Source organism: Bos javanicus, chromosome 21, assembly GCF_032452875.1.
Source record: "Bos javanicus breed banteng chromosome 21, ARS-OSU_banteng_1.0, whole genome shotgun sequence".
In the NCBI taxonomy this organism is placed as follows: Eukaryota; Metazoa; Chordata; class Mammalia; order Artiodactyla; family Bovidae; genus Bos; species Bos javanicus.
The window spans coordinates 67,265,656-67,292,251 of record NC_083888.1 but is presented as its reverse complement, the minus strand read 5'-3'; the positions used below and the strand labels follow the sequence as shown (position 1 = coordinate 67,292,251).

Here is a 26,596-nt window from a genome sequence, read left to right as displayed (position 1 = left end):
AATGAAGGTATTTGATACCACTACGTCACAAGGTTTCAGGACGTTATTGAAAGCATGATAACAGGCAGAGCAAGGAAGCTTTTCCTAAGTGACAGCATTTTCTTGCCAGGAATTACCTCATAACACTTATAATAAAAGGCCAGTGAAGTTTCATTACAAGTTATTTTCCAGATTTTTTTTTTAACTTTTTATTTTGTATTGGGGTATAGCCGATTAGCAATGCTGTAAGTTTCAGGTGAGAGGGACTCGGCCGTATCTATACGTGTATCCGTTCTCCCCCAAACTCCCCTCCCATTTAGGCCCCCCACAACACTGAATAGTTTCATGCGCTACATATCAGGTCCTTGCTGGTTATCCACAGAGCAGAGTGTACGTGTCCATCCCTCCCTCCCCACCCCCAACCTAGATGTTTTTGTTTTTAACAGACGATAACTCACAGCTAGACTGAACAGTCCCGAAGCCAGAGCTAGAAAAGAGTTCCAATCGCACTGGGACAGAAGCAACATCGCTCCAATGGAATTTTTACTACAAGTTGTCAGTCACTAAAACTGCTGTTCCTTGCCTTTTTAAAAAGTTCACACGAACAAGTGCCAAGGTTCCTTTTACAGAATCGTAGAATGTGAGTGCCAGGATGGACCAGAGAGCTCATCTAAGCCAAGTTCTTTTCAGGAAGGAGAAGAGCTAAGCCCGGAGTGGGTGACCCTCGGCTAGGCACTGCGAGGCAGGCAGCCTGACTATACACACCTTCCTTTGAAAGGTGCTCAACCAACTCTCAACCAACTCCTTCAAAACAGCCGTCTGGAAACGAGGCTGCTCCTCGGTAAGTCTAAACTCTCTCCAAGAACTTCTGAATAGCTCTGGAGTTCCACCTAAGGGGGCCGAAAACATCCCTCAGAGGGGGCTTACTTCTAGTGACTGTCACTAAACTCAGCTGCAGACGATTTACAGAACGAGGCAAAAAGGACAGTCCACTTGGTCCAATCAAGTACGTTGAGTCAACACCACGAACCAGTTTCTAGCCCGAGAGCCTCTCAAGAGCCGCCTACTTCATCCGAAAGAGTCCAGTAGCGGAGACCCGACACCCGCTCCGAGCGCCCACTGCGCTGCCACCGCCTCAGGACCGCGGGCGGCCACGCTGCAGCCTCCACGCGTCGCTTCCGAGGGAGCCCCCGGCGTCGCCACGGAGGCGCTTCCCGCCCCGCGCGTTCAGGAAACCGGCCGCCCCCCGGACCCCGGGGGGCGAAGAGAGGGATGCGGCCGCGTTCCCGGGGGCGGCGCGCGGAGACCCGACCCGGGCGGCCGCCGAGGTTACTCACGTTCTCAGTGTCCCGTTCATTCACCGTCGGCAACGGGGTCCTAGTGGACATTTTACTTCACTTCACTTCACAACGCGAGGGCGAAACAAAACAGCGCGGCCCCGGGGCCGGCGTCGCGGCGTCGAGCGCCCGGCGGTTCCGGAGCGGCGCCGCGGGAGGGCGGCTCCCCTCCCCCACGGCCGTCTAGAACCCGGGCCGGGCCCGGGCCGTCTCCCGGAGGGTCGCGGGGCTCATGCTCCCCCGGCCCCGGCGGCCGCGCCGAGGAGCCCCGCGGTCGGCGGTGGCGGGGCCGGGCCGGCGGCGGCGGCGGCGGGCTGCGGCTCGGCCCGCCGGCGTCCCCGCGCCTCAGGGGGCCCCGCAGGCCCGGACCCCCTCGCCTCCTCCTCCGCCCCCGCCCGTCGCGCCGCGGATTTCAGCGCCGGAGCCTCCACACAGCGCCGCCGGCGGCCCCTGAAGTAGAGGATGTGGAGTGCGAGACAGGTCCCCGCGAGCTGCGGGCGCCGACCATGGAGGGGACTGCGGAAGCGGCGCCTGCGCCTGGCTGCTCTTCTCCCTCCGGCTCGATTTCCGCCTCAGCCTCCGCCCGGTGGCTGCCGACACCGCCGCTCCCGGCACCTTCGAGCCTCACGGACCCAAGATGGCCGCCTCTCGGCTTCCTTTGCTGCCTCCGGATGCCGGAAGTGACGACACCGCCGCCTCCCGGAGTTCGGCCAATCAGCGCGGCTCGAGATAGCCGGCCGGACTGCTGTTGCTAGGGGCGACTCCCGGGCCGAGGGGGCGGCACCCATTGCTGGGAAGGGCTGGCTGGTACCGGCGGGCGGCTGGGGCGGCGGGTTCCCGGCGTCCTGACCACGCGGCCCTCGGGAAGGAGCCGGCAAATGGTCCTGGGCGGCGGCCTGAGCTAGGCGTTTGTAGCGTCGATGGAGCGCCTGCTGTGTGCAACAGCCGAGGTCGCGTCCCTCAAAAGCTGGGAGCGCGCCGCATCTAGATGGAGCCGTGACAGTAGTTTTGAGGCCAGGGCTGCGGGCCGGAGCATCGTTAACAGTGACCCGGGAACCGTGAACTCGGTCATCTTTCCTGCCCCCGGCACGCTGAGCAGCCCTGGGCTGAGCTCAGCATCCTGAGGGCAGCAGGCCCGTCCCGCCCACGAGGAACTCGCGGTCGGGAGGGAGATAGACCCGGACGCAGCTTGCAGAAGGAAGAGTGCTCCAAGGGGGCCCGGAGTCCTAGAGTCCCCCTGGGACCACTGCCTGAACCCCCGTCGTGGGGGAGGGTTATAACCGGACTCCATCCCTTGGGGCGGAGTTTGGTGGACGCTTGCAGACTGAGACGTTGGAAATAGAACCTCCCCTGGAACGCTTCCTAGCTCCTGAGCCTCTGAATGTGTCCCGTGGACCTGCCCAGAGTCTGGCTGGAGGTGGATGGAATGCTTCAGTGCGGGGTTCTAAGGAGGCAGGGCGGAATGAGCTGGAGTAACTGAACTGCTACTGAGAGTCTACCTTGTGGGCTCCAGACATCTGTTACCTCATTCAAGCCTCGGGGTAACCCTCCAAGATGGGCAGGCACACCTAGAGATCCCAAGTCTAAACAGGTTACAGTCACGTGACCGAAGTACTCAAGTTGGTTAGCTGCAAGGCTGGGATTTGAACTCATATCCTAAATTTTCCATAAAAGAAAAGAGCTTGTAGTGGGTATGTCCTGCTTTTCTTTTTCTATTTTTAATGTTTTCTCCTTTGGTCCCCCAGGATGTGACTCCTCTTGCTCTGTCTGGGACATTTCCTGCCCTGTGAGACATGTATGTCTTTAAACACCAGAATCACTCCCAGAAAGGACAGATGCTCACAATGTTAGGACTGCTGCTGGTGCTGCTAAGTCGCTTCAGTCGTGTCCGACTCTGTGCGACCCCATAGACGGCAGCCCACCAGGCTCCCCCGTCCCTGGGATTCTCCAGGCAAGAACACTGGAGTGGGTTGCCATTTCCTTCTCCAATGCATGAAAGTGAAAAGTGAAAGTGAACTCGCTCAGTTGGGTCCGACTCTAGCGACCCCATGGACTGCAGCCTACCAGGCTCCTCCGTCCATGGGATTTTCTAGGCAAAAGTACTGGAGTGGGGTGCCATTGCCTTCTCCGAATGTTAGGACATAGGAGTACTAAGATGCAGTCAGGGCTTCCATCGCTTCCTCTCAGGAAAGTGTTCAGGCCAAAGACTGCCCTGTTTGAATTAAAATGTCCTTCTCTTTCTCTCTTTGGCCAAGCAGAGATGGTTGAATTTTTGTTAGTTAAATGTGTGTTTCACACAGTTCAACTGAGAAATGTGGGTGAGCACAAGACTGTGGGAGTCCCTGTAGGCACGTTTGGCCCCCAACCTGGGAAGCTGGTCAAGAAAGCTTCCTGAAAGAGTGGTGGTTATGCCACATCTAAATGCATGAGTTGAGTTAGCCAGGTGAGGGTGGCTGAAAAGGGATGCCAAGCAGAATGGCCTGTTCAGACGAGGAGCAAGGTGGTGGTTTAGGTAAAGGTCAAGAGGTGAGTGGTGAGACTGGAGGGGTAGGCCAGGCCCAGGCCAGGTCTGGACACAGCATGGCACTCCTGGTGATAGGAATGTCAACTAGGTCAGCTGCATAAACACCCGGAGGACCCACAAAAGGGTTTCAGCCTGGGGCAGGAGCTGAGAGAAAGGGTTTGGACGATTCAGAGCATTCCACATTGGCCAGAGAAGTGGCTGGCGGATGAGATTTCCACCTCAACGCTTTTTTCACTGAAGGCACACATTAAATAATGAGTCAGTGAATGCCAAGAGGTAGGAAATGAAACTGACAGTACTCAACAAGATGCTTCTGGTTTTCATAAAGGCTAGAATTAAAGAAACACTTCGAAATTTTCGTAGCACTTGTGTCAAATGGTATGATTGTACTATAAAGACCTGGAAATGGGAGGCAAGGTGTACGTGTTACATGCAAAAATGGAGGAGGAGAAAAAAAGAAAAACAACCCACTTTTCTGTCTAAAGGACCCTCTGTAGCCTAAATTATGTACATCTAAGGATCTGTCTGGAAGAGATGAAAGAGTAGGATCTGAAAATTGATCTTGAAATGTCTTCTGTCCTTTTTCACATTCCTATTTCCTGTCTTCATTTTTAAATAATTTTGTGTGTTTATTTCTGGCTGTGCTGGGTCTTCACTGCTGCGTGGCCTTCTCTCTTGCGGCGAGTGGGGACCACTCTCGGGTGCAGTGGCTCTCCTTATTGTGGAGCGCAGGCTCTAGGATGCTCAGGCTTCAGTAGTTGCAGCACGTGGGCTCCAGAGCACAGGCTGTGTCGTTGTAGCGCACAAGTTCAGTTGTCGCATGTGGGCACTTCCTGGATCAGGGATCGGACCCATGTCTGCTGCAGATTCTTTACCACTGAGCCACCAGGGAAGCCCTTCCTGTCTTCATATTAAAATAGGTTTTATCTCAGGCTCCTTGGACTGAAAAGATATAACTAAATACACCAAGTTGTGTATGTGCACAGATGGTGCCTGCTCTCATGTAAGATAATCTTGTCCTACACTTGCTGCTGTAGGACAGAAGAGAGACTGAGCCTGAGTGAGGGGAAGTGACTTGTCTGAAGTTGCACAGCTGATTAGCAGTAGAGCCAGAATGGGCCCTGATTTCAGAAGCCCCAGACTTGTGTCCTTGTCCACAGCTACTGAGGGCACATGGTGGGGAAATCTGTTTAGCACCCACTTCATCCCAGCACCAGAAAGAAAGAGCAACTGCATCAGTCCTGAAACTGCTCTCCTCCAGACTTCTTATGCCAGAAAAAATAAGCCCCTGTGTGTTCAAGCCAGGAGAGTTTAGGCTGGCTGTTACTTGCAGCTCAGTGCATTCCTAACCAGTACTATCATGTCAAGTGGTCAGATCTGACCCCCGGGCCTGTGTTCTCTGCACCACACCTAGTTTGGACAGAGGTGGAGAGACCCGCTTCTGCCTGCCCATCGCACCACAGCACTCACAAGCACAATTCTGATGTGAGAGGGTGTGGGAACTGCTGGGATCCAGGATCCATTCCTCAGCAAGTGTGCGCAAGTGTGTTGTTGTCATTGCTGTGTAACTGATAAGGAACAGAATGCTAAGCACTTAACAATAAATAAAGTCAAGAAGAGAAGGAGGGGCTTCCATGGTGGCTCAACAGTAAAGAATCTGCCTGACAGTGGAGGAGACACGGGTTTGCTCCCTGATTCGGGAAGACCCCACATGCTGCAAAGCAGCTACGCCCATGTCCCACAGCTATCGAACCTCTGCTCCAGAGCCTGAGAGCTGCAACAGCTGAGGCCTGCATGCCTGGGCCCTGTGCGCCACAAGAAAAGCCACCACAATGAAGCCTGCGCAACTAGAGTAGCCCCAGCTTGCTGCCACTAGAGAAAAACCCCTGCAGCAGCCAACCCAGAACAGCCGAAAATGAATAAATAAAATAAATAATGTGCAAATAAATAAAATAATAAAGTAAATAAAAGTAATTTTATATTTTTATTTAAATAAAAAAGAATAAAGTAAATAGAAGTGAATAAATAAAATTATCTTTTTAAATATTCGCTTTCTTTTTTAAACAGAATTGTGGTGATTGCGGGACATCTGGGGTCCTCATGCCTGGAGGCAGGGACAGCGTGTCCTCAACTGGTCACAGGTGCTCAGAGGCCACCACCCAGGGAAACACGATGCCGTTCCAGACTCCACCCGCCGCAACATCCACAGGCAGGGGGCAGAGCAGGGGTCAGAGCAGACATGCTACTATTTTTCTAATTCACTGCTCTGATGAATTAAATTCCTTCTTCACCCACATGAAGATGCTGTTGTCCTCTGCAAGGGTCAGCAGACAGCTTAGGAATTCTCGCGTCCTGGCCATTGCGCCAGGATGACTTCCAGACTACCTGGATCTTCCCTCTTGTTGTGAAGCCCTGTCATGTTACTTCCTGCATGGGGCCTTCTCAGACTAGCTCCCAGTGAGCAGAATCCTTGGTGTTCGCTGTCCGTGTACATAGCACATTCACTGAGCTCCAGCTCTATTGGCAGTGCACCAGGCGCCTATGCTAAGACCACCAAGTGCACCAGCCTGCTGAGGGAGCTGACAACTGGGCTCAGAGAGAGGCTGGAAGTTGCCCGGCGTTGCCACAGTCCAAAAAAGAGCCATGATCAGACTCCGAAGCTGTGATTTGCCCTCCAACTGTCCAGCGGCGATTGGTCCCTTTTGTTCTGAGTACACAGAAGGCATTCTAGTCGAGTTGCTTACCTCCGTGGAGGGCTCAGTTAGAAACCCAACATAGACCTGTCGAGGGTTTTCCTTCTTTCTGTCTTCCACAGTACTGTATCTTTTCAGGATAATTGTGGATGGACTGCTTCTGAGATAGATCATAGACTTCGCAGCCTTCCTAAACACACTATTCTGAAAATTTCAGCTTTTATCAAGGACTCATAGTCCTGTCAGTTCCTGTGAAGCGCTGCAATATTAGGGTGATCTTGGGGGATATGAAGATAGAAAGGGCCATTTTCCCTTGTACTTGCTGGCCCCAGGCTATTGAAATGTTCTATTCTCTTATCTGTCCAGGTGTGCATGTATGTGACCTTCTGTTGGGTGTCCTTGCTACATCCTGACAGTAGCTCCCTGTCCTCTCAACTCTGAGCTGGGAAAACCCACTGTTTAGAACTGTACCCAAAGGTCTATGGAGAGGGCTTCCCTGGTGATTCAGTGGTTAAGAATCTGCCTGACAATACAGGGGACGGGTTCAATTCCTGGCCCAGGAAGATCCCACATGCTTCGGGGCAGCTAATCCCATGCACCACAACTCCATGACTACTGAACCCCCACGCCTAGAGCCTGCGTACCGCAACAAGAGTAGTCCCTACCTGCCACATCTACCCACACACAGCCAAACAAAACTAATTTAAAAAGAAAAAGGTCTATGGAGACAACAGAGGTGGCAGAAAAGCAGGGGCTCTGGAGTTTCCACCCTGGATGTGAGTCCTGGCTGTGGCCCTGAATGCTGGGCGACCTTAAGCAAATCGCTTCATGTCTTTGAGGCTCAATTTTTTTAATCAGTCAAATGGGAATAATAGAACTTTCTACCCATGGTTGCTGTGGGGATCCATGGAGATAATGCCCAGAGAACAGCCAGCATGTATGTGTGGAGTTCACCTCCCACCATAGAGGGGACCCACCTTCCCGGGCAGCTGCATTTCTCTGTTCTCCCCTGGATGAGCACTGGACTTGGAGGCTGGAGACTTAGGTCAAGGCTTACCAGGCCACAGGTGGCTGGAGCTCGGGGGTCACTCCTCCTCCCATCCAATTTCACCCAGCTCACATGTTGAGCTCATTATAGGAGGCAATGGATGCAAATGTGCTTGGCAAGGGGCCTTGCGATACAAAAATTCTTGGTACTCACATTTATTGTCTCTATTTTGCAGACAGGTACATGGAAACTCAGGAAGGGCAGGAGGCTCACTCAAGCTGCTCTAGGCAGAAAGTAATGCCATCATATTCCACTTCGGTGGCCCTGACACCCTGCTGCCTGCAAAGACAGACAACAAAAGGATGAGGGAGATAAAGGATGAGCAGGTAAATAAAGCCCACTCTCTCCTGGAGCCTCCTGTCTGCCCATTCCTTTGGGGTTGCCCTATTAAAGCAAGCAACCCCAGGACTTCCCTAGTGGTCCAGTGGGTAGGAATCCACCTTCCAATGCAGGGGACGCATATTTGATCCCTGATAGGGAAATGAAGATCCCATGTGCCGGGGCAACTAAGCCTGTGTGTCGTAACTGGGGAGCCCACGCCACCGTGGGCCGAATGAAGGGTCCTGCATGCCTCAACTGGGACTCGATGCAGCCAAATAAATAAACACATGAATAAATAATATTTAAAAAGTAAGCACCCCCCAAGTAATACAGATCTCCCCAATACAAATCATGACTTTTAAGTGTAAGCTGTGTCTGAGCAAAGACTTCTTCTACTAAGTTTCCCACCTAACCCTTGGAGCCCCTGAACCCCCACAAATGCCGTGTTAGCCCTTCACGGGGGCCCTCTATCCTTCCCTCCACTCTTTCCTCTCTTCCTTTCTTCCACAATGTTAGTTGAGCACCTGTTTTGTACGAAGCAGTGGTGTAAGCAATGACCTTGAACAGAAAAATTTAAAGTCCTCAATGTCACTTACAAGATGTGTAAAAGAACTCATGAATAATATAATTTCAGGACATATAAAAACTAAAAAACTGAATTGGGGTAAAGTGATAGAAACTAGCTCTTTGGGGTTTTTGTTTGTTTCGTTTTTGGCCATGCCTATCAAGCAGCATGCAGTATTGAACCTGTGCCCTCTGCAGTGGAAGCGTAGAGTCGCAACCACTGGACATCTGGGAAGTCCCTAGCTGTTTTTTGTTTTGGCTGCACCAGGTCCCACTTTTGTAACATGCAGGATCTTTATTGGGATATGGGGGAATCTAGCTCCCTGACCAGGCTCCCTACATTGGGAGTGCAGTCTTAGCTACTGGACTACCAGGGAAGTCCCTGGGGCCCCTGAATTTGAGCAGTGGGAAAATGAAAATGAATGGCTGACTTGTCCCTCCACTCAGAGGAAGGAGCCTGAGTTTGCTCGTGTGGTTAATCCCTTAGCAGACCAGGAGGAAGCAGAAGCCAGGGACCCACCAGGGTCAGAGGTGCTGGAGAGGTGGCAGCTCTTCTACCTCTGACCTCCCAGGGGATGCTTGGGGCCTGCCAGGCCTGGGCTCCCTCTGGTGCAGAAAGGGGCATCAGCTGGGTCTGGACAAGCCCCAGCAGGCCACGCCCACCAAGCAGAGCAGTAGGCTCCCTGGGGACCAGCATGGCGCACCTACATCGTCTCCTCGCTGCCCCCGGGTCTCCACATGTCAGTTTCCTGCGGGCACTGTAACAGCTGACTACAGATAGTGGATTAAAATGACGTACGTTTATTCTCTCACAGTTTTGGAGGCCAGAAGACCCAAATCGAGGTGTTGGCAGGCTGCCTCCTTTGGGGGCTCTCGGAGCATCTGTTCCTGGCCTCTCCCGGCTTCTGGTGGCTGCTGGTGTGACTTGCCCTGTGGCTGCATCACTTCAGTCTCTAGTAACACTGCCATCTCCTCTGTGCATCTAATGTCCCACGGCCTTGTCCCAGCTGAGGCCGTGCTGAACAGGGCAGCTCCCAGTCTGTCCACCGCTGACTGCAGGTACCTGTGCGGATGGACCTGGCTGAGATCGACCAGACTCACCCAAATCAGCAGAGCCACTCAGCTTACCTGAATACTCTTGAGCTAAATTAATACTTACTATTAAAAAAAAAAAAAAAAAAGGATACTGTGATGGCATTTAGGATCCACTTGAATAAGCCAGGATAATCAATTTCCCCAACCTCCCCATCTCAAACTCCTTAACAGAATCCCATTTGCAAGACCTTTGGCACACACGGTAACACTCGTAGGCTCCAGATATCAGACCTGGCATTTTGAGGGTCATTATTCAGTGTACAATACTTGGGTTTAGTGGAACTAACTAACTTGCTCAAGGTCACCAACCTGAAGTGACAAAATGACCAAGAGAGTGTTAAAATATGCAGACAGACAGTTTATGTGGACTATTTTTTGGTTTTGAAAGTAAGGAAAGCAATTCTTTACTTGCTGCTAAAGGATTTAACTTTGTCTTGAAGTCAGTGCACGAGGGTGTCATAAACGGTCGACTGACCTCCTCTCTGTCCCTCACTGTGGATTCAGTGTGGGGAGCAGACAGAGCTCTGCCCACCTTGCACCTGGTTGGCTGAGTAGCCCTGCCGAAGACCCTTTCTCCATCCCTCACTTCTGTTTCCCTAATCTGCTGGTCTCCATGATTCTGATGGTTCATCATGCTGCTGCTGCTGCTGCTGCTAAATCGCTTCAGTCGTGTCTGACTCTGTGCGACCCCATAGACGGCAGCCCACCAGGCTCCCCCGTCCCTGGGATTCTCCAGGCAAGAACACTGGAGTGGGTTGCCATTTCCTTCTCCAATGCATGAAAGTGAAAAGTGAAAGTGAAGTCACTCAGTCGTGCCCGACTCTCAGTGACCCAATGGACTGCAGCCCACCAGGCTCCTCCGTCCATGGGATTTTCCAGGAAAGAGTACTGAAGTGAGGTGCCACTGCCTTCTCCGGATGGTTCATCATATTCCCCAGCAAATGTCAGCTGGGAAAGCAGTTGTCACGACTGCATGTGGAAAATGTTTGCTGCCAGTACAATTTCCAGGTCAACGACAAGGGCAGGACTTGAGGAATGAAACCTTCAGAAGTCTAGCATTTTATCTTGATAAATCCCTGACTTCACATGGACAGCGCAGGAGCTGGGCATGGTGAGGCAGCTTGGAGCCTGTCAAATTGTTAGAACAAAATTCTCTTCCAGCGGGTGTGACCTCAGACATGAGTTGTCCAGGGTTGGCCTTCTGAGTCAGCCCTGAGTCCTACCTACACACCCTCTCTGTGGGGCCTTCAGACTCAAAGCCTCCTTTCACAAGGAGGGCAGGAACTTGGATGACTCGGAGTGTGTAATGTGTCCAAGCTCAGATGAATAATAGATGTGCTTGAATATTAATAAGTAGGAACTGGTTTCTGTATCCAGGGAAACCCCAAAGAGATTCTGTTAAACTCTTGAATCTAGACCTATGGCAGGCAACAAACATGGGGACGGCAACCAAACACCAAACTTCCAAAAACGCCCCTAAAACCAGAAACCGACACAGACTCACATACACAGGGAAAGTGCACAGTTCAGAGAAATCAAGAGAAAGCAGTAGAACTGAATGATGATGAAAAGTTTACACATCAAAACCTGTGGGATACAACGCAAGAGGCATTTAGAGAGAAAATTATAGGCTTATATGGTTCAGTAAGAAAATCAGAGCTAAAAATTAATGAGCTATGTGCTGATACTATGTAGTTAGAAAAAGAACCCAGTATACCCAAAGGAAGTAAAAAGATGATGAAAAGCAGCAATTACTAAAATAGAGAACAAAGATAAAATGAGATCAACAAAACTAAGAAATAGTTCTTTGGAAAAAAATTAGGAAAAAAGGCAAAACTCCACCCTGGTTGCTGCTGCTGCTGCTGCTAAGTCGCTTCAGTCGTTTCCGACTCTGTACGACCCCATAGACGGCAGCCCATCAGGCTCCCCCATCCCTGGGATTCTCCAGGCAACAACACTGGAGTGGGGTGCCATCACCTTCTCTGCTACCCTGGTTAGCCAAGAATAAAGGAGAGAAAGCATAAACAGCGCATATGAAAATATAAATGAGGATGGGCCACAGGTGTTGCATAGATTAAAAAATTAAGGGACTAGTATCAACAAATTGTGTCAATAATTTTAAAAATTTATTTTAAAAGAGTTTTGGCTGCACTGAGTCTCACTGCTTGCTGCTTGTAGAAAGCCTCGTACGGGCTTGCTCTAGCTGTAGGGGAGCGGGGGCTTCTCTCCGGTTGTGCTGGCTTCCCACTTCGGTGGCTTCTCCTGTAGTGGAGCACGGGCTCCAGGCTTCGGGCTCTGTAGTTGTGGTGCACAGGCTTAGTTGCACCAGGGCGTGTGGGATCTTAGTTCTCAGACCAGGGATTGAACCCGTGTCCCCTGTATTGGCAGGTGGACTCTTAACCACTGGACCACTAGGGAAGTCCTTGTATCAGTGATTTTAAAGCTTCAGGTCAGGTCAGGTCAGTCGCTCAGTCGTGTCTGACTCTTTGCGACCCCATGAATTGCAGCATGCCAGGCCTCCCTGTCCATCACCAGCTCCCAGAGTTCACCCAGACTCACGCCCATGGATTCGGTGATGCCATCCAGCCATCTCATCCTCTGTCATCCCCTTCTCCTCCTGCCCCTAATCCCTCCCAGCATCAGAGTCTTTTCCAATGAGTCAACTCTTCGCATGAGGTGGCCAAACTACTGGAGTTTCAGCTTTAGCATCATGCCTTCCAAAGAAATCCCAGGGCTGATCTCCTTTAGGATGGACTGGTTGGATCTCCTTGCAGTCCAAGGGACTCTCAAGAGTCTTCTCCAACACCACAGTTCAAAAGCATCAATTCTTTGGTGCTCAGCCTTCTTCACAGTCCAACTGTCACATCCATACATGACTACTGGAAAAACCATAGCCTTACTAGATGGACCTTTGTTGGCAAAGTAATGTCTCTGCTTTTTAATATGCTATCTAGGTTGGTCATAACTTTCCTTCCAAGGAGTAAGCGTCTTTTAATTTCATGGCTACAGTCACCATCTGCAGTGATTTTGGAGCCCCAAAAAATAAAGTCTGACACTGTTTACACTGTTTCCCCATCTATTTGCCATGAAGTGGTGGGACCGGATGCCATGATCTTCGTTTTCTGAATGTTGAGCTTTGAGCCAACTTTTTCACTCTCCACTTTCACTTTCATCAAGAGGCTTTTGAGTTCCTCTTCACTTTCTGCCATAATGGTGGTGTCATCTGTATATCTGAGGTTATTGATATTTCTCCCGGCAATCTTGATTCCGCTTGTGCTTCTTCCAGCCCAGCGTTTCTCATGATGTACTCTGCATATAAGTTAAATAAGCAGGGTGACAATATACAGCCTTGACATACTCCTTTTCCTATTTGGAACCAGTCTGTTGTTCCATGTCCAGTTCTAACTGTTGCTTCCTGACCTGCATATAGGTTTCTCAAGAGGCAGGTCAGGTGGTCTGGTATTCCCATCTCTTTCAGAATTTTCCATAGTTTATTGTGATCCACACAGTCAAAGGCTTTGGCATAGTCAATAAAGCAGAAATAGATGTTTTTCTAGAACTCTCTTGCTTTTTCCATGATCTAGCGGATGTTGGCAATTTGATCTCTGGTTCCTCTGCCTTTTCTAAAACCAGCTTGAACATCTGGAAGTTCATGGTTCATGTATTGCTGAAGCCTGGCTTGGAGAATTTTGAGCATTACTTTACTAGCATGTGAGATGAGTGCAATTGTGCGGTAGTTTGAGCATTCTTTGGCATTGCCTTTCTTTGGGATTGGAATGAAAACCGACCTTTTCCAGTCCTGTGGCCACTGCTGAGTTTTCCAAATTTGCTGGCATATTGAGTACAGCACTTTCACAGCATCATCTTTCAGGATTTGAAATAGCTCAACTGGAATTCCATCACCTCCATTAGCTTTGTTCATAGTGATGCTTTCTAACACCCATTTGACTTCACATTCCAGGATGTCTGGCTCTAGGTGAGTGATCACACCATCATGATTATCTGGGTCATGAAGATCTTTTTTGTTCAGTTCTTCTGTGTATTCTTGCCACCTCTTCTTAATATCTTCTGCTTCTGTTAGGTCCATACCATTTCTGTCCTTTATCGAGCCCATCTTTGCATGAAATGTTCCCTTGGTATCTCTAATTTTCTTGAAGAGATCTCTAGTCTTTCCCATTCTGTTGTTTTCCTCTATTTCTTTGCATTGATCGCTGAGGAAGGCTTTCTTATCTCTCCTTGCTATTCTTTGGAACTCTGCATTCAGATGCGTATATCTTTCCTTTTCTCCTTTGCTTTTCGCTTCTCTTCTTTTCACAGCTATTTGTAAGGCCTCCCCAGACAGCCATTTTGCTTTTTTGCATTTCTGTTCCATGGGGTTGATCCCTGTCTCCTGTACAGTGTCACAAACCTCATTCCATAGTTCATCAGGCACTCTATCAGATCTAGGCCCTTAAATCTATTTCTCACTTCCACTGTATAATCATAAGGGATTTGATTTAGGTCATACCTGAATGATCTAGTGGTTTTCCCTACTTTCTTCAATTTAAATCTGAATTTGGCAATAAGGAGTTCATTTTAAAGCTCATACGGAAGCAATTGTTAGAAAACTGATACATAATAACCACTGAAGAAAAAATAGAAAATGAATAGCTCTATAACTATTAAAGAAATCAAAGCAAACCCAAAATGTTTTACAGGCAAATTGTACCAAATGATCAAAAGAACACATAATTTCAGTTGTATACAAAGTCTTTCAGACAAGAAGAAGAAAGAGTAAAAATCCAAGATCGAAGCAAGAATCTCAAGAAGCTTTAAAAGGAATGGTGAACTAAACCCAAGGAAAGTAGAGGAAAGGAAATAACAGAGGAGAAAACAAACAAAACAAAGAATGAACAAAGCTGCAAGCGTCAGCTCTGGTGAGACTGATCACGGTTAAAGAGGGTAGCACAGATAACGTCAAGAGTGAAAAAAAGGCGTTACTAGAGCTCCTTCAGACATTAAAATGCCAATAAGATGGTATTAGGAACAATTTTATAGCAATACATTTACAAATGTAGCCACTATGGACAAATTTCTAGAAAAATACACCTTACCAAATTGGCATGAGAATAAGTAGAAAATCTAAATAGCCAGCAAAGAAGTTATGCTTGCAAGTCAAAACCTTCCTTCCCACAAGGAAAATTTTAGGCTCAGATGACTTAACTAGCTGGTCCTACCAAACTTCTTTTGGGCCGCACTGTGCTGCTTGTGGGGTCTTAGTTCCCCAACCAGGGATTGAACGTGGGCCCTCGGCAGTAAGAGAGCAGAGTCCTAACCACTGGACTGCCAGGAACCCCTCTCCTACCTTTTGAAAAGGAGTAACACGAATCTCACACAAACTCTTCCGGAGAAAAGAGAGGATATGACACAGCAGAAATTAATGCAACATTGTAAGTCAACTGTACTTAAATAAAATGAATTTTATTTTAAAAAAAGAGGAGACATCCAATCTTTGTTTCTGTCCTTATGCATCCTTCTCTGTGTGTGTCTCTCTCTCAAAACTCCGTCTCAGGACTTCGCTGGCAGTCCAGTAGTTAAGACTCTGCACTTCCATTTCAGGGGGTGCAAATTTGATCCATGGTTGGGGAACTAAGATCCCACATGCCACGGGGCATGGCCAAAACAAACAAGCAAACAGACGACAACAGCAGCAACAATAAAAACTGCCTCTTTCTTATAAGAATACACGCGATTGCATTTTACTGTCCACTCAAATAATGCAGGATACACTTTCCCTCTCAAGGTCCTTAAGTTAATCACATCTTTTGCCACATAAAGTGGCATTTCCAGGCTCCAGGGGTTTGACATGCCTTTCTTTTGAGATACCATTTTCCAACCTAGCACACCATCCTAGTGGGAGTGAAATTGTATCTTATTGTGGTTTTGATTTGAATTTTCATGATGGCTAATGGTGTTGAGCATCTTTTCATGGGTTTATTAGCCACCTGTACATTTTCTTTGGAGAAATGTCTATACAGATCCTTTGCCCAATTTTTAACTGGTGTATTTGTCTTTATAATTTATAAACTGGGTTATTGAAGTTGATTTCTTTATATAGCAGTGACATCAGGGAAGATGATGGAGCAGGAAGTGCCAGGGCTCTGTCTCCCCATCAGACAACAATTGCACTGGCAGAATCTGACTGATGTAACTATTTTGGAACTCTGGAGTCGGCTGGAAGGCTTTTAGTTTCCAGGGAAGGCTTAGATGATAAACTCTGGCTAATTCCAGGCAATTTATCTCTTAGCATGAGCAGTAGCCGGTACCCATTCCCCAATCCCCTCGGCCCGTGTAATGCTGGAGTGGTTTCTGGGAGCCAAGGTAGGGAAGGGACAAGGACCCTGTTCTCTGAATGCCAGGGATCTGTGCACTGATTGGTTGCTTCTTCTGACCACAAATGTGCGGATAGAGAGGTGGGCGGTCGTCACTGCAGCACACAGCCACTGGTCGAGGTGGCCTCCAGAGACTCTAAAGAGACAATCTGCTGTCCCCAGTCTCCTTTTATTGTTCCCTTTTCTCTTTTTGGATGAGTAAGGACGGGACATTTTACTTTGGAGTTTTTTGTTTTGTTTTTTGTCCATGCCCCGTGGTGTGTGAAATCCTCATTCCCTGACCAGGGATTAAACCTGGGCCCTCAGCAGGGAAAGCAGAGTCCTTACCACTGAACTGCCAGGAAATTCCTAAGGATGGGGACATTTGAAAGTAACCACATATACAGGGGAATTTAGAAAGTCACTGCACATGCCCAAGAAAAGACATAGAGTCTCAGAGAGGACCTGAGAAGACCTTAAATTTGTATCTCAGGCTGATACCCAGCACAGAGATACCCTGCAACAATTATTTTTATTTTTTATATTTATTTATTATTTGGCTGTGCTGGGTCTTAGTTGTAGCATATGGGATCTAGTTCCCTGACCAGGGACCAAACCCAGGCCCCCTGCATTGGGAGCCCAGAGTCTTAACCACTGGACCACCAGGCAAGTCCCAACAATTATTTTTAAAAAAGAAAGGAAGGAAAGAAGGAAGGAAACACTGGAGAAGACAGTCTGACCTCAAGAGTTACATTACAAAATTCAAACATCTAGTTTTCAACAACAACAAATCATAAGACGTATAAAGATACAGGAAAGTCTGGCCCATTCAAAGGAAAATATAAATTGATAGAAACTTTGTCTAAGAAGCAGCACGTGGTGGACTTGCTAGAAAAGACTTTAAAACAACTGTCTTCAAGAAAGAACTGAAGGAATATAAGGACAGAAACAAGAAAATAATAATCGAACAAAATGAAAATTTCGGTAGATAGAAAGCATAAAAAGGAACCGAAAGGAAATTCTGTATCTGAGAAGTGCAGTAGCTGAAATGAAGAATACACTAGAGGATTTCAAAAGTGAACTTGAGCAGGGAGAACAAAGAAGCAGCATATTTGAAGATAGAAAAATGAAAATAATATTGAGTCTGAGGAACGAAAAGAAAAAGACTGAGGAAAATAAACAGAACCTAAGGGAGCAAAATGCGCACCGTGGGAGCCTCAGAAGGAGAGGGAGAGAAATGGGCAGAGAGGTTACTGAAAAATGGCTGCAAACTTCTTGACTTTGATGACAGACATGATTGGAAACACTCAAGAAGACGCTCACCAAGGCATTACATTCAAAATTTCAAAACAGAGAATCTTGAAAGCAGCAAGAGAAGCAAGTCATACCATACAGGAATGCCCACTAAGATTTCTCATTAAAAACTTCAGAGGCCTGAAGGCAGCTGGTTGATATACCCCAAGTGCTGGGCGGGGGAGGGAAACAACCCACACTTCCACACTTCCAGTGCAGCGGGTGCAGGGCCACTCCTTGCTTGGGGAATTAAATCCCACAAGCTTTGGGGCCAAAAAAATGAGAGCAAATTAAGATATTCCTAGATAGAAGCAATGGCAACCCACTCTGGTACTCTTGCCTGGAAAATCCCATGGATGGAGGACCCAGTAGGCTGCAGTCCATGGGGTCGCAAAGAGTCGGACACGACCGAGCGACTTCACTTCTACTTTTCACTTTCATGCATTGGAGAAGGAAATGGCAACCCACTCCTGTGTTCTTCCCTGGAGAATCCCAGGGACAGGGAGCCTGATGGGCTGCTGTCTATGGGGTCACACAGAGTCGGACACGACTGAAGCGACTTAGCAGCAGCAGCAGATAAAAGCTGAGAGTGTTCATCACCACTAGATCAGTCCTCCAAGTCCTTCAGGCTGAAATAAAGGACATAAGATAGTATCTCAAAGTCATATGAAGAAGTAAAGATCTCCAGCAAAGGTAAACACATAGGCAATTATAAAAACACTTAGCATTGCTGGAATTTTGGTTTGTAATTCCACTTTTTATCTTTATATGATTTAAAAAGCTAATGAATAAGAAACAATTATTAGCCTGTTCTTGGACACACAATCCATAAAGATGTAATTTCTAGCAGCAATTATGAAAGGTGTGGTAAAAAATTTGATAGGATGCTATTGAATTTAAAAAGATATACATTTGAATCAGTGTTTTCAAACTTTGGGATGCAATCCTAAATATCCCTGATTATTTTGGGTATTATTGACATCTTAACAATATTAAGTCTTCCAATCCATGAACATTGGATAGGTTCTCATTTATGTCTTCTTTAATCACTTTCAGCAGCGTTTTGTAGTTTTTACTGTACAAGTCTTTCTCATCTCCTTGGTTAATTCCTAAGTATTTTATTCTTTTTGATAATATTGTAACTGGAATTGTGCTTTATTTCCTTTTCAGATTGTTCATTGTTAGTATATAGAAACGAAACAGATTTTAGTGTGTTGACTTTGTATTCTGCTACTTTGCCGAATTAATTAGTTCTAATAGTTTGTCTAACTATTGTTTGTTTTGCTGGAATTCTTAGCATTTTTACTTGCTTAATTGCTCTGGCGAGAACTTCCAGTACTATGATGAATAGAGGTGTTGAAAGCAGAGCAACACCTGCTTGGTTGCTTGCCTGGTTTATGATCTTAGAGGAAAAGTTTTCATTCATTCCCATCAACCTTCCCTGTGGGCTTTTCATTTATTTATTTTATTATGTTAAGGTAGCTTCCTTCTTTTTAAAAAAAGAAGGTTTACTTATTTAAGGCTGTGCTGGGCCTTTGTTGCTGCACCAGGGCTTTCTGCAGTTGTGGTGAACAGGGGCTACTCTCCATTGCGATGTCAAGTTTCTCCTGTTGTGGAACATGGGCTCTAGGTACTTGGGCTTCAGTAGTTGCGACTCATAGGCTTAGTTGTCCTAAGGCCTGTGTGATCTTCCCAGACCAGGGACTGAACCTGTTCTTGCATTGCCAAGTGGATTCTTTACCACTGAGCCACCAGGAAAGCCCCCAAGGTAGTTGACTTCTATTCCTACATCGTCGCTTGTTTTTATCAAGAAGAAGTGTTGACTTTTACCAAATGCTTTCTATGCATTATATTTATGCATTATGTATTGTGTAGATGTTTTCCTTCATCCTGTTAATATGGTATACACTCACCAATTTTTGTGTTGAATCATCATTTCATTCCAGGAAGAAATCTCACTTAGGCCTGATGTATAATCCTTTTAGGGGCTTCCTGGGTAGCTCAGCTGGTAGAGAATCTGCCTGCAAAGCAGGAGACCCCAGTTCGATTCTTGGGTCAGGAAGTTTCTGCAAAGCAGGAGACCCCAGGGAAGTTTCCCTGGAGAAGGAACAGGCTACCTACTCCAATATTCTTGGGCTTCCCTGGTGGCTCAGCTGGTAAAGAATCTGCCCTCAGTGCGGGAGGCCTGTGTTTGATCCCTGGGTTGGGAAGATCCCCTGGAGGAGAGCATAGCAACCCACTCCAGTATTTTTGCCTGGAGAATCCCATGGACAGAGCCTGGTGGGATACAGTCCATGTGGTTACAAAGAGTCAGACATGACTGAGTGACTAAGCACACAGTCATTTTAATATGTTTCTGAATTAGTATGTTAGTATTTTATTGAGGACTTTAGCTTCAATGTTCATAGGATGATTTTGAGAAGAATTATATTAGTTCTTACTTAAATGTTTGGTTGTGTTAACCAGTAAAGCCATCAGGTCTGGAGCTTTTACTACTTGGAAATTTTGTATTTCTGATTCAATCTCCTTATTAGTTACAGGTCAATGCAGATTTTTTATTTCTTGGCGATTTAGTCTTGGCAGGCTTTGTGTTTCTTTTGTTGCTGTTCAGTTGCTAAGTCATGTCTGACTCCTTGTGACCCTGTGGACTCCAGCACGCCAGGCTTCTCTGTCCTTCACTAACTCCCAGAGTTTGTTCAAACTCATGTACTGGGGCTTCCCAGGTGGTGCTAGTGGTAAAGAACCCACCTGCCAATGCAGGAGATGTAAGAGACAGGTTTGACTCCGAGGTCGGGAAGATCCTCTGGAGGAAAGCGAGTCAACCCACTCCAGTATTCTTGCCTGGAGAATCCCATGGACAGAGAAGCCTGGCGGGCTTCAGCCCATAGCGTTGCACAGAGTTGGACACGACTGAAGTAACTTAGCACAGCAAGCATGTCCAATGAGTCAGTGATGCCCTCCAGCCATCTCACTCTTTGTTGCCCTCTTCTCCTGCATCAGGGCCTTTTCCAATGAGTCAGCTCTTTGCTCAGGTGGCCAAAGTTTTGTAGCTTTAGCTTCAGTATCCATCTTTAGCTTCAGTATCAATCCTTCCAGTGAATACTGAGGGTTAATTTTCTTTAAGATTGACCGGTGTGATCTCCTTGCAGTCCAAGAGACTCTCAAGAGTCTTCTCCAACGCCACAGTTCAAAAACATCAATTCTTTGGTGCTCTGCCTTCCTTATGGTTCAACTCTCACATCCATACATGACTATTGGAAAAACCATAGCTTTGACTAGACAAACCTTTGTTGGCAAAATTATGTCTCTGCTTTTTAGTATGCTGTCTAGGTTTGTCATAACTTTTCTTCCAAGGAGCAAGCGTCTTCTAACTTCATGGCTGCAGTCACTGTCTGAAGTGATTTTGGAGCCCAAGAAAATAAAATCTGCCCATTTCCATCTTTCCCCCATTTATTTGCCATGAAAATGATGGGACTGGATGCCATGATCTTTGGTTTTCGAAAGCTGAGTTTTAAGCCAACTTTTTCATTCTCTTCTTTCACCTTCATCAAGAGGCTCTTTAGTTCCTCTTCAATTTCTACCATTAGAGTAGTATCATCTGCATATCTGAAGTTGTTAATATTTCTCCCAGGAATCTTGCTTCCAGCTTGTGCTTCATCCAGCCTGGCATTTTGCATGATGTATTCTGCATATACATTAAATAAGCAGGGTGACAATATACAGCCTTGACAGACTCCTTTCCCAATTTGGAACCAGTCCATTGTTCCATGTCTGGTTCTAACTGTTGCTTCTTGACCTGCTTACAGATTTCTCAGGAGGCAAGTAAGGTGGTCTGATGTTCCCATCTCTTTAATTTTCCACAGGACTGTTTCTAGGAACGTACATTTCACCTAGGTTATCTGGTTTGTTTGTACAGTTATGCATACTGCTGTTATGAACCTTTTTATTTCTATAGATGATAGTAGTATCCCCATTTCCATTTCTGATTTTAGTAATTTGAAAATTCTCTATTTTTTTCTTATTCTTTCCAGCTAAAAGTCTATCAGTTTTGTTGATCTTTTAAAAATAGACAACTTTGGTGCTGGGGGGAAGGGATAGTTAGGGAATTTGGGAAGGTCATGTATAGTCTGCTATATTTAAAATGGATAACCAACAAAGACCTATAGGATAATGCTTGGAACTCTGCTCAATGAACCAGCCTGGATGGGACGTGGTTTTTGGGAGAATGGATACATGCATATGTATGCTTGAGTCCCTTCACTGTTCACTTAAAACTACCACAACATTGTTAATTGACTATATACCCCAAAACAAAATGTTTTTGGTGTTAAAAATAAAAATTAAAAAAAAAAACAAACAGAAAAACAGGCAACTTTGGGCTTCATTTATTTTCTATTATCTTCCTATTCTCTATTTTATCTCTGCTCTGGTTTTTATTACTTCCTCCCTTCCACTATATATTTAGTTTGTACTTTTTCCAGTTCCTTAAATTCTAAAGTTAGGTTGTTGATTTGAGATCGTTTTTAATGTAAGCACATATAGCTGTAAATCTCCTTCTTAGCACCACTTTGCTGTCTCTTAAGTTTCGGTATGATGTGTGGGGTTTATTTAGGCCACATTGCACGGGATGCAGGATCTTAGTCCCCTGACCAGGGATCGAACCCCTGCCCATTACAGTGGAAGCACGGAGCTTTCACCACTGGACCACCAGGGAACTCCTCTGTTTTTAAAATTATTTGTCTCTAGGCATTTCTTAATTTCCCTGGGTTTCTTCTTTGATCCATCAATTGTGTAAGAACATTTTGATTTTTACAGCTTTTTTCCTCCTAGTTTTACTTCTGTTGTTGGTCTCTAACTTCATTATGGTCAGAAAAGATACTTTGTTGATAGACTTAATCCTATGAACAGAAGCCAGGTGGGCTACAGTCCATAAATTTGAGAGTCAGACATGACTGAAGCAACTCAGCACATATGCAAGACAGTGTCCTAACATGTGGTTTATCCTGAGAATACTCCACGTGCACTTGAGAAAAACGTGTATGCTGCTGCTGGGCATGGCATCATGCATATATTCATCGCATCGACTTGGGTTGTGTTCAATCTTCTGCTTGTTCTATCCATTACTGACAGTAGGGCATATAGTCTCCAACCACGACTATACATCGTCTATTTCTCCCTTCGATTCTGTCAGTTTTTCCTTCCTACATCTTGCTGGTCTGTTATTAGGTGTGTAATTGTTCATCTTGTATTCAAACTCTTAACACACAGTCTTCCTCTCATAGACTTTTTTGATTTAAACTCCATTTTGTCTGACATTAGTATAGCCACCCCTCATTTCTATTATTACCATGGAATATTTTTTTCTACTCTTTCCATCTTTTTGTGTTTGAATCTCGAGTGTGTCTTTTGTAGATGGCTTGTTGTTGGGTCATGTTTGTATTCACTCTGCCAATCTCCGTCTTTTCATCAGGCAGCTTAATTCATTTAAAGTATTACTGCTAAGTAGGGACTATGGGATCGCAGAGTCGGACATGACTGAAGCGACTTAGCAGCAGCAGGGACTTGATTCTGTCCTTGTGCTACTTGTTTTCTTCCTGTATGTCTCATAGCTTTTTGTTCACTTCCTGCCTGCATTACTATTGTCTTTTGCATTTGAAAAAAATTTTTTTGCAATAAATGCTTGAATTTCTTTTGCAGTTTATTTTTTTGGCCACACTTTATGGCATGTGAGACCTTAGATCACCAACCAGGTATCAAACCTGCGAGCCGTACACTGGAACCACAAAGTCTTAACCACTGGACGCCAGGGAAGTCGTCCCTGCCATCGCATCCAGGGCTGTTTTCTTTTGTGGTCATCATGGGCACTACATATGACACCCTTCAGTTATGACACTCTAACTTGAATTTACACAATTCTAACAATCTCTTCTCCTTTATAGCTTTACCCTACCCTCTATCCCTAACTGTACCTGTTGATGTCACGAAGTAACATCTTTATACTGTGTAGTGCCCTCAAACATAACACAAACCAGTTATACTACTAGCTTTTAGATTAATAATTATTTTTAATGTATCATTTTCTTAAACCACGTAGACAATTACAAGTTAACAATGTTGGCTTTTGTAATGTTTAATGTATTTACCTTTATCGGGATTTTTTGCTTGCTTTATTGCCCCGTCCTTTAGTTTTACCCTGCAGGAATCCCTCAAGCATTTCTTGCCAAGGCCCTCAGCTTTTGTTTATCCAGGAATGTCTCAATTCCTCCCTCCTTTTTGAAGTTTTGACAGTCTTGTATTCTTGGTTGACAGGCTTTTTCCTTCTTTCAGCATTTTAAAAGATCAACTCACTGCCTTCTAGTCTCCGAGATTCCTGATGCAAACCTGTGTGTTAACAGGGCCCTGTATGACTTGCTTCTCTTAATGCCTTCAAGATCTCTGTTACCTTTCAGAAATCTGATGGTCTCTGGTGGCCCTGTTTATCTTACTTGGAACTTAAGTCTCTTAGATGTTTGTGGAGCCTCATTCATTTACTTAGGGACCTTCTCACCTGTTATTTCTTCAAATATTCTCGTCCTTTTAGCTCTCTCTCTTCCCCTTCTGAGACTCCCACAATGCATATGTTACTCTTCATGGTGTTTCACAGGTCACTTAGGTTCTATTAAAAATTTTTTTTCAGTCTGTAATTTCCATTGGCCTATCTTTAAAGTTTCCTGACTCTTGTATGTGTCCAAATGCTGCCTTAAATCCCTCTGGTGAATTTCTCATTTTAGCTACTGTACTTTTTAACTCCATAATTCAACATTTTAAGACATCATCTTGACTTTCTCCACATCTTTAGCTCCTTGATGTCCCTTGTGTTGTTACCTATAGTCTGGCCACCAGTCTTGATTTTTCTATCAAATATTACTCTCTCTGGCTCTATCATTCGGGTCTCCCAAATGGCCCAGAGAATGTTACTAAACTCATGGACTCCTCCACTCTGCATCCTCTCAGGAAACCGTCACTGATGGTCACTCACAGACACTAACCACAACTGTGCAAGGCCACCTCTCAAGTAACCTCCAGCAGCTTCCCAAACTGTGCCTCCAGCAGACTGCATGATCGCCTCAGCAGGACCCATGTCCTGTCCCCTCTTGCCTCCCACACAGGAAAACTCAAGTGCTGGTCACTCAATGAAGGGCAGAGTCCATTTGCTGTTAAACCGGTGGTATCAGGTGGCTGGTGAACACATGTCCTTTACAGAGAACTTAGGTTCCAGTGAAAAGTAACCTGTTCTAAATATCTCCAAGGACTAGGATTTCTCTGGCTCCAATCACAAATTCCCATTGTGAGGTAGCCTTTGGCAGCAGTGTTTAAAATCCACACACCCTCACCCCTTCATTCCCAGGTACGTTTGACTGGAGCTGCCAGTGAAGCTCATAGTACAAGTCAACCTGACAAATGCTGAAGACCTGTGGAGCCCATCAGATCTGAACTGGGAAGTCTGGAAAACTAGGCATTATGCAGCTTCAACAGAACCCCGATTGCCATGCAAGAGCCAAATAGTTTTGGTGCAGCCCTGCAGGGCCAGAAAACTCATGGGTAGTGGAGACAGTCAAGAGAAACCTTGAGAGAAGCACAGGTGAGCAGCACACTGGAGGAAATGTCCTTTCTTGCTCAGATGCCTAGTTGATATCATGTGTCCACAAGGCTGGATCTGCTGCTATCTTTGGATCTGTGCAAGGCCAGGCTTGTGCTATACAACCGTCATAAACCCTTGGGAAACCCTTCTCCCCATGACTTTGCTGCTGCTGCTAAGTCGCTTCAGTCGTGTCCAACTCTGTGCGACCCCATAGACAGCAGCCCACCAGGCTCCACCATCCCTGGGATTCTCCAGGCAAGAACACTGGAGTGGGTTGCCATTTCCTTCTCCAATGCATGCAAGTGACAAGTGAAAGTGAAGTCGCTCAGTCGTGTCCGACTCTCAGTGATCCCATGGACTGCAGCCTACCAGACTCCTCCATCCATGGGATTTTCCAGGCAAGAGTACTGGAGTGGGGTGCCATTGCCTTCTCCACATGACTTTGGGTTGTCACCAAATGGACTACACGTGATTGCTGATCACATCTGAAACTCTTCCTTTGCTCTGTGAGGAATCCAACCCTGCAACCACTTGATGGCTGCTCTCGACCTGAAGGTCCTAACCGGAGAACCATGTTCACTCAGGCTCTGAAACCTCCTGGAACCCCCTCCTGGGTGCTGCCCTTACCCCAAACAGGATATCTTTGTCTCAAGGGAAAATTCCAATACTCCTGCACTTTCAGATTCTGCTGCAGATGGGACAGGGGTTTGGGGTTGTTAATCCTTCCAACTTGACACTATGCCCTTAGAACAGACACGTTGCTTGGGGACCCCAGTCTTCCTGAGGCAATGTGCATCCTCATCTGACCAGTCTACCCTTGAGGCAGTTGCTGGTTTTGTGAGCCATGGGATATAGATCTCCATTCCACACCTCTCCATTCCCACAGTGGCTTAGCACTCCTGGCAGGATACAAATGCAATTCCATTCCTGCAACTTGTAGACATTCAGCCCTCTGGAGCTCAGCTTCCAGGTCAATCCTGTCCTCTCCTCCCGCCTCACCACCACCATGCACTGCATTCAGCTAAGAGGAGCTTCTACTTTTCATTAGTGCTCCCCTGCTTACTTCTACCAGGCAAAATACTCTTTGAAATGCTACCTCTTAAAAGACATTCCTCAAAGTCTCAATCATTTCCTCCCTCCTCCAGAGTTCCATCCCTGTCCTGTGTGACGTGGGCACAGCAGTCCTGGTGGCTGAGTGGTAAAGAACCTACCTGCCAATGCTAGGGACTTGGGTTCAATCCCTGGTCTGGGAAGATGCCACATGGCAAGGAGTAACTAAGACCATGCTCCAGAACTACTGAGCCCACATGCTGCCAGTTAGTGAAGCCTGTGCACCAGAGCCCACTTGGCACTAGAGAAAGACCACATGCAGCAATGAAGACCAACTGCAGCCATTAAGTAAATCTTAAAGTTACAGCCAAAGTTGGAGCAAGTGTGAGTGCAGGCCAGTACAGGTAGGGTGCAAGGTTGGCACTGGAAGCACTGGTACTGAAACTACAGTATTCTGGCCATCTGATGTGAAGAGCTGACTCAATGTAGAAGACCCTGATGGTGGGAATGACTGAAGGTCAAAGAGGGCGGCGAAGAACGAGATGGTTGAATGCCATCACCAATTTCAATGGACGTGAAATTGAGCAAACTTCGGATAGTGAAGCACAGGAAAGCCTGGTGTGCTACAGCCCTGAGTGTTGCAGAGTTGGATATAACAGCAACTGAACAATAAAGAACTGGCAATTTCTGAAGACCTCTTTATCGGGCTGGGGCTAGAAGA

At 46.6% G+C, this 26,596-nt stretch overlaps 1 protein-coding gene and 1 long non-coding RNA gene across 11 annotated transcripts in view; one reads left to right on the top strand and one right to left on the bottom strand.

Moving 5' to 3' along the window:
• Positions 1–1,615, bottom strand: part of MARK3 (microtubule affinity regulating kinase 3) — a 115,391-nt gene extending 113,776 nt beyond the window's left edge. For all 10 annotated transcript variants that reach the window (XM_061395457.1, XM_061395459.1, XM_061395458.1 and 7 more), the window contains exon 1: positions 1,317–1,615. In XM_061395457.1, coding sequence (XP_061251441.1) covers positions 1,317–1,367 — 51 coding nt within the window. In that variant the 5' untranslated portion in view covers positions 1,368–1,615. The remainder of the gene's footprint in view (positions 1–1,316) is intronic.
• A 462-nt stretch (positions 1,616–2,077) lies between these two features.
• On the top strand, positions 2,078–9,777 carry LOC133234645 (uncharacterized). The gene is made up of 4 exons (XR_009732236.1): positions 2,078–3,007; positions 5,908–5,981; positions 7,757–7,907; positions 9,282–9,777. It is a non-coding gene; the product is annotated as an uncharacterized LOC133234645 (long non-coding RNA).
• Positions 9,778–26,596: the final 16,819 nt, after the last annotated feature.